The sequence below is a fragment of the Oncorhynchus mykiss genome, chromosome 32 (assembly GCF_013265735.2).
Source record: "Oncorhynchus mykiss isolate Arlee chromosome 32, USDA_OmykA_1.1, whole genome shotgun sequence".
NCBI lineage: Eukaryota > Metazoa > Chordata > Actinopteri > Salmoniformes > Salmonidae > Oncorhynchus > Oncorhynchus mykiss.
Window position 1 is genome coordinate 24,939,150 of NC_050572.1, and position 12,964 is coordinate 24,952,113.

Genomic DNA, 12,964 nt, shown 5'->3' on the forward strand with positions numbered 1-12,964 from the left:
ATGGGATGAACCACATCATTTCTCCATCAGCACCCTCTGTCCCAGAACAGGTCAAACTGACATGAGCTGTTTCACTAGATCTCCCACTTTCTTGTCATATTGTTCAACAAGAATAAGGTGTCTACCTTTTCAACCAAGGTCAGCGCAATAACGAGGAGCAAATTTGAAGAGAAGTAAAACAAGGATTTTTCAACAACTCAAGAGGACAATGGAAGTTCACTTCAAATATGACAACTTTATAGATTCCCTGCTTCACTGTTGCCTGACAGACATGCAAACCACCACCTCCCGGTATCAAGCTGCCTTGATGGGTTTGGAAGTGCCATAGGGCAGCACACAATTGGCCGAGCGTTGTCCGGGTTTGGCCGTCATTGTAATTAAGAATTTGTTCTTAACTGACTTGCCTAGTTAAATAAAGTTTTTTTAAAAAAGGCAGGGAGAAATGTGAGAAAGTTCTATAAATAACCACATCGTTCTCCAATTCAAGACCCTTGCTGCTCTAGCTTGAGTCCTTTCAAACAGTGGTCTTTGAAGCTTGCGTCTTTACGTTGAACTGAGTAGTGGTGCAACAGGTTAGGGGAAGAGGGCAGTGCTTCACATCATGTGACTTTACCATTTATCTGAAAACCTGTGCTTAACGTTGAGCAATTTATATTATTAAGGCGTCATCTTTAAAACGTGAAATTTCTTCCAGTTTAGATTAATTAAACTGACATTTAGCCCATATGTCAATTGAGTGAAAAATATTTTATTCAATGAGAGAAGGTAACTATACTTTTTCATCTTTGAAAATACATTTCCCCTTCTGACCTGGGACTTGAACCAACCACCCTCCAGATGCTGTCCCACTTCTTTAACCTCTAGATCAGGAATCTTCAACAGTTCCTGAAATGCTACCCTTCTGTAGGTTCACTCCAACCCGTTACCACCAACTTGATTCAGCTCATCAACCTGCTAATTATTAGAGTCAGTGTTATAGAGAATCTTTCGTAGCACTCCCGAATCGTGTTGAGTGCTCTGCTCTAGTACTCACAGGGTCACTTACTATTATCCCTAAAAACACATTAAACCCATCCTGGGGATAACCTAGATAATGACAAAAATCCATGTGTGCACTGTAGATGCTGGTTCAACTCAGTCATATTGGTCAATTGTTTTAACAGGGTGCCTTTTCATGAATCACATTTCACAAGTTTGTCAACGTTGCTTATCATAGTTACTAACCACTATATATGTATCACTTCCTCGTCTAAGATATCAAATAGCAGCTTACACCCAAAATGAATAGCCCTTACAAATACAACACAGACCAACAATTTGTCACCATAAAAAGGCATATGTTTATTTCTTTAAATGTACAGACACCCTCTAGCGGTAGCGGTGCAGCTGCAGGGTATTGCGTCTCTTCCAGGCTGCCCGGCGGGAACCACCCATGGTCAGGTGGAACTTGTGGCCCTTGCCCAGGCCGCGGCTCTTCTTGCCCGCGGACGTCAGGCCACGCATCTCCCTGTGCTTGTGCACAGGCCTGGTGATCCATTGGGTGTCGGGGTTGCGTCTGATAGTCTTGTGGAAGGTGTCGATCAGGATCACCTCAAAGAACTTGTAGGTGGAGTCCTCTCCTACCCAGTAGGAGGCCAGCACCCTCAGGCCTCCACAGTGACGGCCAGCACGCTCCTGTTGGGGAGACCGAAGACCAAACAGGTCAGACAAGTCACATCCAGAAACATAGGTATAAATGTAAATCACTGATATGCAGAGATGTTACACAGCCACAATAATAGCAGGTCAAACCACTCAACATTTCACAACAGATAGAACGTTATACCAGGGGTTGGTCTAATGATGACACTGCCGACCCCAGACTGCCCACGCCCCCCAGGGCGGTAGGGTTGTTATCCCCACTTACAGCACCTTCAAGTCTGTCTACCTCATCCACACTATATACCATCCGTTGAGAAATTCTAGCTGTATGCTTCAATCTAAACTGCATGGGAAAGATCTGAAATCAGTGGCCAATGTCACATTAATTTGAGAGTGAGGCATATACAAGATAAAGTAATCACAAAATCCAATGTGAAGAGAATATTATTCACATTATTCATAGGGCAATGGGGTCAATATGAAATTACTTGTACTTATCCTATGAACTAATATCTGCACAAGTGCCGAGAAGCAGGGGGAATGGTAGATTTGGAATTGAGCATAAATGTGTTAAAATGAAGACAGATCAGTGACATACTTATGCAGTTCTTAGTAACCTCCCCGAAGTGTGCAATCATTCACTACCCTCATGGATTTAAAATAAATACGGAGTAAAATTGTATAGAAAAATTAACTGTTGCCCAAGTTTACACCAATCCTATGCTTTAAGTCCTAGAACAAAGTGAGCAAGTACAACATTGGGGAGTGAGATGAGAATCAGACCACAACCTGGGAGATGCACCTGTACAGGAGCTCTTACCTCAGCAGTGGACTGGAGGCTGCGGGCGAACTTGATCTGGTTGACACCATGGTGGACGGGCTTGCCGTAGGTGGCACCCTTGGGCACGGGCCGCTTGCGGCCTCCACGGCGAACGCGGACACGGTAGATGACGTAGCCTGTTATATGGAGAGAAGTCAGGAAGAGAACAATGATGTAAATAACAATCTGGCATAAGAGATCAGCAACATATCAAATAATAAAATACAATATAAATGGCACAACCACTTGGTCCACCTTTAATGTGAATAAACACTTAAACGGATAAGTGACTCACAGGTATTAATGAAAGCACAAATAAGCGATCAGAATACTGCCTAATCACATCAATAGGGCTACAACACTTCACATATTTAACTTATCACACCATTGCATCTGACAACATCTTATGCCCTGCCTCAGACATGTGGCAAACTTGAGGAGCAAAGGTGACATGAGAAACGATCAACTATGAAGCACAAGCATGCAACAGATTTGAATGGAACAGACACCCACCTTGTTTGCACTTGTACCCTAGTCTGCGGGCCTTATCGGGTCTGGTGGGTCTAGGTGCACGGTGGAGACCAGAGAGCTGACGGTACTGCCAGCAACGGACGCGCAGGAGGAAGCGCATCACGTCGGACTGCTTCTTGCGCCATAGCTCCTGCATATATTTGTACGCTCCCATGTTAGACTAACTGTGAGAAAAGGCAAAGCGAAAAATGTAACCAATGACCACCATTCAATGTTGCGATTTGGCAGTTAGTTGGAGAGAAATAAGGCACCGACAAGTAACATTTGGTAGTTAGCTAATCTTCATTAAAAGCCATGATTTGGCCAAGTTGGCTGGCCAGCCATCCAGCACGTTTAGTTTGTTTACAATGTACCTTGAACTATTCAAGTCATGAATGACATCTTCGGGATACATTTCATTTAGCGGGTATTAAATTAGAGTCTACGGGGAAGTGCTTTTGGGCTAATTTCTGTTAAATTCCAGACCCGCTGGAAATCTGTCTTCTGGAAGCAGGAGGCTCGCAGTAGGCCCCGACGCTTACAGTCCTACACACTGGATAGATGGCTAACACTACATAGTAGGCAATCACTTACCACAACAAAAACACACCAAATAGACACAAGAAAAACCTCAACGCACAAAATACACACATTTTAGAAACACAGAATGTCAATGGCTATCAACTTTCTAACCTCGCTCAGTGGCAGTACATAGAAGACAGATAGGAGACCCGTGCACAATGCAATATTCACATTTTCATCAATTCAAATGTAGAAATTGAGGTACTGTGTTATTAACGACGAACCCCACCAACCAAATCCACAACTATACAACCTGATGGTAATGATTTAATTCTGATTTTTGATGGATTGTACATTTTGAAAAACCACAAAAATACTCGCTTACATGATGGCGTACCAGCCGGAAAGAAAGAGAAAACGTACCCAGCATGCTTTATGAAAACGTCAGTGACACGGTTCAGGTCAGACACGCCTGGGTGTTGTAGTTTATTCCAATGACGTTAATATTTTTCATATACTTTTCACCTAACTTCATAACCTGGGATTTTGATGCTTTTTAAATTTTAGAATTGAAAATCACCACCAGATTGAAAGAAAATAAGCTACTTTTGTACATTGTGCGTTAAAATTTGGTCCACTACACTTTTATCAATTTTACCATTATCATTGGCAGCTGGTAATATACCATTTTCTTTTACATTTATCTATGCACATTACAAATAACATGTATATATTTTATTTATACCGTGCATTTTTTCCTCAAAGTTTGACCCCCACCCCTTGCCTCTGCACAAGCGCAGAGAATCATTGGGATTTCCTTGTTGTCAAAACACAGAATGGATGCTGTGATTTTAGCTAACGTTAGCTAGCTAAATCACTTCAAAGTTACGTAGATACCCAGTTTATTGCTATAATAATTGTAATCTCTCTATTTGTCCAACTCTGTCAGCTTTTAAACCAAGGTACTTATTTTATTGCATCAAGCTAACGTTAGCTAGGTAACTTTGGATGCGATGTTTACGAAGATGCTTCCATAGATAGAACAATGAGCAAATATTTGATGCTTCCCGCTAGTAGTTAGCCAGCTCATCTTCTAGCTATTTTACGTTTCATTTTCTGCTATTGCAGGTTTTTGCGTTATCGAAATGGGGAAAGGTTGCAAAGTTGTGGTGTGTGGTTTGGCATCTGTAGGAAAAACAGCCATCCTTGAACAGCTGTTGTATGGCAATCACGCTGTTGGTAAGTTGATGACTGTAAACTTGAACTTGCCTGTGGTTGTGAGAGATGAACACTGTAAAATGTGCTTGTAGTGTTCAAAGGGAATTAGCATTGCATTGGAAAATGTAGCCTGTAATGTCCAGTTATTTGGAGCAAGACAGCGTTCTACTTTTCTTTCACTATGCAACTTTAGCAGATTAAATCTGTGACTAAGTATATGCATGGCTTCATATGAAGGTGAATTGAAGACCATGATCTGGGGTGAAGCAGAGAACTGATAAAGACCATCCAGCATGGTGTGGGCTTGTTGTGGCCTTATAGCCAATGAAGAGACTATTTATGCTTGATCCGAAAATGTGGTCAGAGGAGCCTTATGGATGGTGTGACCCAATGAGCTACATACTACATTGCTGTGCGCATCTCAAATGTTGTAACAATGCAGAGGGCTCCACATAACTCTGCATTGACATGATTGGCTGATGGTAGGGGAGGGAGGGAGGTCCTGTTTAAACACAAATTCACTTCCTTGACAACTTTCTTCACAACAGCTCTGCATTGCTCCTCCAAGCCAAGAAGTATGAATGCCCTGAATTCTGCAGAGGCCGTATCACTGTAAATGCTGCACGGCCAATGCAGACGTTGGATTGCTGTTCATTGACTATAGCTCAGGCTTCAACACCACAGTACCCTCTGTAATATTCATATGTGTAAACATACTGAATTGTAATTGGATGCATTTTACCGCCATATCATACTGTGCTATGATTGGTTAAGACCACCCAAATGTTTAGGTCATGGTCAGTTTGATCCTGGTTGGCGATACGTGAACATAACAGTTATAGCTAGCTAATAAAGAGCTTCGTTAAGAAATATCCTGTAGTACTGCATTTTATTATTTTGTACAAAGTGTGCAAAACAAGACACCCTCCAAGGTCATCATTAAGCTCTGGGACCTGGGTCTGAACCCTGCCCTGTGCAACTGGGTCTTGGACTTCCTGACGGGCCATCCCCAGGTGGTGAAGGTAGGCAACAACACCTCCACTACGCTGATCTTCAACACAGGGGTGCCATAAGGGTAAATGCTCAGCCCCCTCCTATACTCCCTGTTCACCCCTGACTGCGTGGCCACGCATGACTCTAACCCAATCATCAAGTTTGCAGACGATACAACAGTAGTAGGCCTGATTACCAACAATGATGATGAGCCTACAGGGAGGAGGTGAGAGGCCCTGTCGAAGTGGTGCAAGGAAAATATACTCTCCCTCAACGTCAACAAAACAAAGGTGCTGATTGTGGACTTCAGGAGACAGCAGAGGGAGTACCCCCATCCACATCATGAAGGTGAAAAGCTTCAAGTTCCTCGGCGTACACATCACTGACAATCTGAAATGGTCCAACCATACAGATAGTGTGATGAAGAAGGCGCAACAGCGTCTCTTCAACCTCAGGAGGCTGAAGAAATTTGGCTTGGCCCCTAAGACCCTCACAAAATTTTACAGATGCACCATTGATAGCATTCTGTCGGGCTGTATCACCGCCTGGTACGGCAACTGCACCGCCTGCAACCGCAGGGCTCTCTAGAGGGTGGTGCGGTCTGCCCAACAGATCACACTGCCTGCCCTCCAGGACAGCTACAGTACCCAATGTCACAAGAAGACCAAAAATATCAAGGACATCAACCACCTGAGCCACGGCCTGTTCACCCCGCTATCATCCAGGAGGCGAGGTCAGTACAGGTGCATCAAAGCTGGAACCGAGAGACTAAATAATAGCTTCTATCTCAAAGCCATCAGGCTGTTAAATAGCCATCACTATCCGGCCTCCACCCAGTACTCTGCCTTGAACTTAGTCACTGTCACTAGCCGGCTACCACCCGGTTACTCAACCTCGCACCTTAGAGGCTGCTGCTCTATAGACATGGAATCACTACTCACTTTAATAATGGAACACTGGCCTCCCGAGTGGCGCAGCGGTCTAAGATATCACTAGATACCCGGGTTCGATCCCAGGCTGTGTCACAACCAGCCGTGACCGGGAGTCCCACAGGGCAGCGCACAATTGGCCCAGCGTCGTCCGGGTTAGGGGAGGGTTTGCCCGGGGGGGCTTTACTTGTATCATCATGCTCTAGCGACTCCTTATGGTCGGCCGGGCGCCTGCAGGCTGACTTCGGTTGTCAGTTGAACAGTGTTTCCTCCGACACATTAGTTCGGCTGATTTCGGGGTTTGGCGGGTCATGTATCGGAGGATGCATGACTCGACCTTTGCCTCTCCCGAGCCAGTTGGGGAGTTGCAGTGATGAGACAAGATTGTAATTGGATATGACGAAATTGGGGGGAAAAATACAAAAAAAATCTAAAAAAGAATAATGATGGAACACTGGTCACTTTAATAATGTTTACATACTGTTTTACTCATTTCATATGTACAGTGCCTTGCGAAAGTATTCGGCCCCCTTGAACTTTGCGACCTTTTGCCACATTTCAGGCTTCAAACATAAAGATATAAAACTATTTTTTGTGAAGAATCAACAACAAGTGGGACACAATCATGAAGTGGAACGACATATATTGGATATTTCAAACTTTTTTAACAAATCAAAAACTGAAAAATTGGGCGTGCAAAATTATTCAGCCCCCTTAAGTTAATACTTTGTAGCGCCACCTTTTGCTGCGATTACAGCTGTAAGTCGCTTGGGGTATGTCTCTATCAGTTTTGCACATCGAGAGACTGACATTTTTTCCCATTCCTCCTTGCAAAACAGCTCGAGCTCAGTGAGGTTGGATGGAGAGCATTTGTGAACAGCAGTTTTCAGTTCTTTCCACAGATTCTCGATTGGATTCAGGTCTGGACTTTGACTTGGCCATTCTAACACCTATATGTTTATTTTTGAACCATTCCATTGTAGATTTTGCTTTATGTTTTGGATCATTGTCTTGTTGGAAGACAAATCTCCGTCCCAGTCTCAGGTCTTTTGCAGACTCCATCAGGTTTTCTTCCAGAATGGTCCTGTATTTGGCTCCATCCATCTTCCCATCAATTGTAACCATCTTCCCTGTCCCTGCTGAAGAAAAGCAGGCCCAAACCATGATGCTGCCACCACCATGTTTGACAGTGGGGATGGTGTGTTCAGTGTGATGATCTGTGTTGCATTTTACGCCAAACATAACGTTTTGCATTGTTGCCAAAAAGTTCAATTTTGGTTTCATCTGACCAGAGCACCTTCTTCCACATGTTTGGTGTGTCTCCCAGGTGGCTTGTGGCAAACTTTAAACAACACTTTTTATGGATATCTTTAAGAAATGGCTTTCTTCTTGCCACTCTTCCATAAAGGCCAGATTTGTGCAATATACGACTGACTGATTGTTGTCCTATGGACAGAGTTTCCCACCTCAGCTGTAGATCTCTGCAGTTCATCCAGAGTGATCATGGGCCTCTTGGCTGCATCTCTGATCAGTCTTCTCCTTGTATGAGCTGAAAGTTTAGAGGGACGGCCAGGTCTTGGTAGATTTGCAGTGGTCTGATACTCCTTCCATTTCAATATTATCGCTTGCACAGTGCTCCTTGGGATGTTTAAAGCTTGGGAAATCTTTTTGTATCCAAATCCGGCTTTAAACTTCTTCACAACAGTATCTCGGACCTGCCTGGTGTGTTCCTTGTTCTTCATGATGCTCTCTGCGCTTTTAACGGACCTCTGAGACTATCACAGTGCAGGTGCATTTATACGGAGACTTGATTACACACAGGTGGATTGTATTTATCATCATTAGTCATTTAGGTCAACATTGGATCATTCAGAGATCCTCACTGAACTTCTGGAGAGAGTTTGCTGCACTGAAAGTAAAGGGGCTGAATAATTTAGCACGCCCAATTTTTCAGTTTTTGATTTGTTAAAAAAGTTTGAAATATCCAATAAATGTCATTCCACTTCATGATTGTGTCCCACTTGTTGTTGATTCTTCACAAAAAAATACAGTTTTATATCTTTATGTTTGAAGCCTGAAATGTGGCAAAAGGTCGCAAAGTTCAAGGGGGCCGAATACTTTCGCAAGGCACTGTATATACTGTATTCTAGTCAATGCCATTGTATTCAACTATTGGTGTATATGTACTATTCTATCCTATGTATTCTACAGATATACTAAATATTCTTTCCACATACTGTCCAGTGTCTATACATTCCATCATATATACATATATACACACACAAACACTCCGACATTGCTCACCCTAATATTGATATATTTCTTAATTCCATTGTTTTACTTTTAGATTTGTGTGTATTGTTGTGAATGATTAGATATTACTGCACTGTTGGAGCTAGGAACACAAGCATTTCACTACACCCGCAATAACAACTACTAAATACAGTGGGGCAAAAAAGTATTTAGTCAGCCACCAATTGTGCAAGTTCTCCCACTTAAAAAGATGAGAGAGGCCTGTAATTTTCATCATAGGTACAGTTCAACTATGACAGACAAAATGAGAAGAAAAAAAATCCAGAAAATCACATTGTAGGATTTTTAATGAATTTATTTGCAAATTATGGTGGAAAATAAGTATTTGGTCAATAACAAAATACTTTGTTATATACCCTTTGTTGGCAATGACAGAGGTCAAACGTTTTCTGTAAGTCTTCACAATGTTTTCACACACTGTTGCTGGTATTTTGGCCCATTCCTCCATGCAGATCTCCTCTAGAGCAGTGATGTTTTGGGGCTGTTGCTGGGCAACACGGACTTTCAACTCCCTCCAAAGATTTTCTATGGGGTTGAGATCTAGAGACTGGCTAGGCCACTCCAGGACTTTGAAATGCTTCTTACGAAGCCACTCCTTCGTTGCCCGGGCGGTGTGTTTGGGATCATTGTCATGCTGAAAAACCCAGCCTCGTTTCATCTTCAATGCCCTTGCTGATGTAAGGAGGTTTTCACTCAAAATCTCACGATACATGGCCCCATTCATTCCTTCCTTTACACGGATCAGTCGTCCTAGTCCCTTTGCAGAAAAACAGCCCCAAAGCATGATGTTTCCACCCCCATGCTTCACAGTAGGTATGGTGTTCTTTGGATGCAACTCAGCATTCTTTGTCCTCCAAACACGACGAGTTGAGTTTTTACCAAAAAGTTATATTTTGGTTTCATCTGACCATATGACATTCTCCCAATCTTCTTCTGGATCATCCAAATGCTCTCTAGCAAACTTCAGATGGGCCTGGACATGTACTGGCAAAAGCAGGGGGACACATCTGGCACTGCAGGATTTGAGTCCCTGGCGGCGTAGTGTGTTACTGATGGTAGGCTTTGTTACTTTGGTCCCAGCTCTCTGCAGGTCATTCACTAGGTCCCTCCGTGTGGTTCTGGGATTTTTGCTCACCGTTCTTGTGATCATTTTGAACCCACAGGGTGAGATCTTGCGTGGAGCCCCAGATCGAGGGAGATTATCAGTGGTCTTGTATGTCTTGCATTTCCTAATAATTGCTCCCACAGTTGATTTCTTCAAACCAAGCTGCTTACCTATTGCAGATTCAGTCTTCCCAGCCTGGTGCAGGTCTACAATTTTGTTTCTGGTGTCCTTTGACAGCTCTTTGGTCTTGGTCATAGTGGAGTTTGGAGTGTGACTGTCTGAGGTTGTGGACAGGTGTCTTTTATACTGATAACAAGTTCAAACAGGTGCCATTAATACAGGTAATGAGTGGAGGACAGAGGAGCCTCTTAAAGAAGAAGTTACAGGTCTGTGAGAGCCAGAAATCTTGCTTGTTTGTAGGTGACCAAATACTTATTTTCCACCATAATTTGCAAATAAATTCATTAAAAATCCTACAATGTGATTTTCTGGATTTTTTTTTCTCATTTTGTCTGTCATAGTTGAAGTGTACCTATGATGAAAATTACAGGCCTCTCTCAAATTTTTAAGTGGGAGAGCTTGCACAATTGGTGGCTGACTAAATACTTTTTTGCCCCACTGTATGTGTATGCGACCAATACAATTTTATTTGGATTGGCCATGCAGCGCCTTTTAAGAGTTGAATAACCCTGCTATAGAATATAAATACGGTATTTAACCGAGAGTTGAATGAGCACTGCCTACCTACACTACCTACTAGACTGTTGTGTTGAACACAACCATTGAATGATCCATTGTCTCCTGTCTGTTGCAGGTTCAGAGTCCACTGAGACCCAGGAGGATGTGTATGTGGCATCGGTGGAAACGGATCGTGGTGTAAAGGAACAGTTACGTCTCTATGACACCAGGGGGCTCCACGACGGCCTGGACCTTCCCAAGCACTACTACTCTGTGGCAGACGGCTTTGTGCTGGTCTACAGTGTGGACAGCCTGGAGTCCTTTAAGAGGGTGGACGTCCTCAAGAAGGAAATAGACAAGTCCAGAGACAAGAAAGAGGTACTGGGATTGTGAATGATTGAAACTCTCCCTAAGGATTGATAAGTGTGTGTGGTTTTAACATTTTAGTCAAATGAGCCAGGTTTCATTTATTGTTTTGGTCACAAACAGCTAATCAATCAATCAAATGTATTCATAAAGCCCTATTTACATAAACAGTTGTCACAGTGGTTTTATTCTAAACCGGCGTAGACTCTTAATGGCAAGCAGAAGCACATTGTCCACAAACCAGAACCTCATACTATTGTTGTTGAGTTTAGTTGGAGTGTCCCCTCTTCCGCCGTCTTCCTCCAGGTGATGGTGATCGTGCTAGGGAACAAGACAGACCTGCGTGAGCGTCGTCAGGTGGAGCAGGAGGCAGCGCAGCAGTGGGCACGGGGGGAGAAGGTCAAGCTCTGGGAGGTCAGCGTCACTGAGAGGAACTCTCTCATCGAACCCTTCACCATGCTTACCAGCCGCCTCACACAGCCTCAGAGCAAGTCTGCCTTCCCTCTTCCAGGACGCAAGAGCAAGGGCACGGCGTCCAACGACATATGAACTGAACTCAACCTCAAGAGCACCTAAGTTCCAAGTACTTAAGGGGGGAGATGTTACAGAGTAGGGTTGATGAGTTAGCCAGCCAACTTCAATTAATATTCTGACTTCATATCACCATGACTCTACATTCCATAGACAACCAACAACCCATATTAAGAGCTTTTTATTTGATTTTTTATTGACTAGCAAATCAAGAGATGTATCTTAATGTTTATCAAAGTGAGCTGGCTAAATGAGTGAGCCTGCTTTTTGGTGTCATCATACACCCCTCTGGTTTCAGTGTGTCCCATCCTATGGGATGACTATAGTAGCCGCTGTACAGCAAGGTCTAGGCCCATCTAATGCGCCTTTAGAGTGAGGCATATTACCTAGTGTGTGGCCTACTACCATATAGTGTACGGCATATTACTAGATACTACCTAGTGTATGGCCTACTACCATCTAGTGTACGGCATATTACTAGATACTACCTAGTGTATAGCCTACTACCATCTAGTGTACAGCATATTACTAGATACTACCTAGTGTATGGCCTACTACCATCTAGTGTACGGCATATTACTAGATACTACCTAGTATATGGCCTACTACCATCTAGTGTATGGCATATTACTAGATACTACCTAGTGTATGGCCTACTACCATCTAGTGTACGGCATATTACTAGATACTACCTAGTATATGGCCTACTACCATCTAGTGTACGGCATATTACTAGATACTACCTAGTGTATGGCCTACTACCATCTAGTGTATGGCCCGGTAGCAATAAAAAAAACAATGGTACGACCTTGATCAGGTATGTTGCTCATGTCTGATTATTAAATGTCTGTAAATGGTTGTTTTTGTGTATTTGTTAATACAAAAGCTGTGTAGTTTATTAGCTTTGTACATGTTTTATTTACCTAATTTATTTGTCACTTTACTAAAAACTTCATTCCTAGCGGGTAGGAATGGGATGAAATGTGGCTTCTGTCTCTCCTGAAGTGTACACTCGTTCGGTACTACAAACGTAGAAGCATTGGATTGGTGGAGGCATGGGCCAGGACATTCCACCATATTTCTGAAAGTAATTTTCTGTGAATACTGAGGATGGAGGGATAATTTTAACATTGCCTGTGTCCTTCATGTCTTGTGTGAGACCTAGCTAAATAAATGTCATATTTTATGCTGCTACTTAGTTTGTTTTGTTTGTTGCTGTCCATCTGCTTCCTGACATATGCACATTTCAGTTTGACCGCCATTGAACAATGACTGTATATCAGCAACACACCTATACATTATGTGCTGTATAGGCTAAATACCAATGTTTCAGCAATA

General features: G+C 43.0%; 2 protein-coding genes across 3 annotated transcripts; one reads left to right on the plus strand and one right to left on the minus strand.

The window, feature by feature from the left end:
* Positions 1-1,316: 1,316 nt before the first annotated feature.
* LOC110488158 (60S ribosomal protein L15) lies at positions 1,317-3,942 on the minus strand. Its single transcript, XM_021560244.2, has 4 exons — positions 3,879-3,942; positions 2,975-3,156; positions 2,462-2,598; positions 1,317-1,674 (listed from the first exon to the last, which is right to left on the minus strand). Exons 2-4 carry the CDS (start codon positions 3,144-3,146, stop codon positions 1,369-1,371), a joined length of 615 nt encoding a protein of 204 aa, XP_021415919.1. The 5' UTR covers positions 3,147-3,156; positions 3,879-3,942; the 3' UTR covers positions 1,317-1,368.
* A 335-nt stretch (positions 3,943-4,277) lies between these two features.
* LOC110488160 (NF-kappa-B inhibitor-interacting Ras-like protein 1) lies at positions 4,278-12,820 on the plus strand. Of its 2 annotated transcripts, XM_021560247.2 has the most exons (4): positions 4,278-4,455; positions 4,622-4,732; positions 10,866-11,107; positions 11,402-12,820. In XM_021560247.2, the coding sequence occupies exons 2-4, from the start codon at positions 4,639-4,641 to the stop codon at positions 11,642-11,644; spliced, it is 579 nt and encodes a 192-aa protein (XP_021415922.1). In that variant the 5' UTR covers positions 4,278-4,455; positions 4,622-4,638; the 3' UTR covers positions 11,645-12,820. The 2 variants fall into 2 exon arrangements, with proteins under 2 accessions (XP_021415922.1, XP_036827324.1); XM_036971429.1 differs by having other exon boundaries at positions 4,279-4,732.
* Positions 12,821-12,964: the final 144 nt, after the last annotated feature.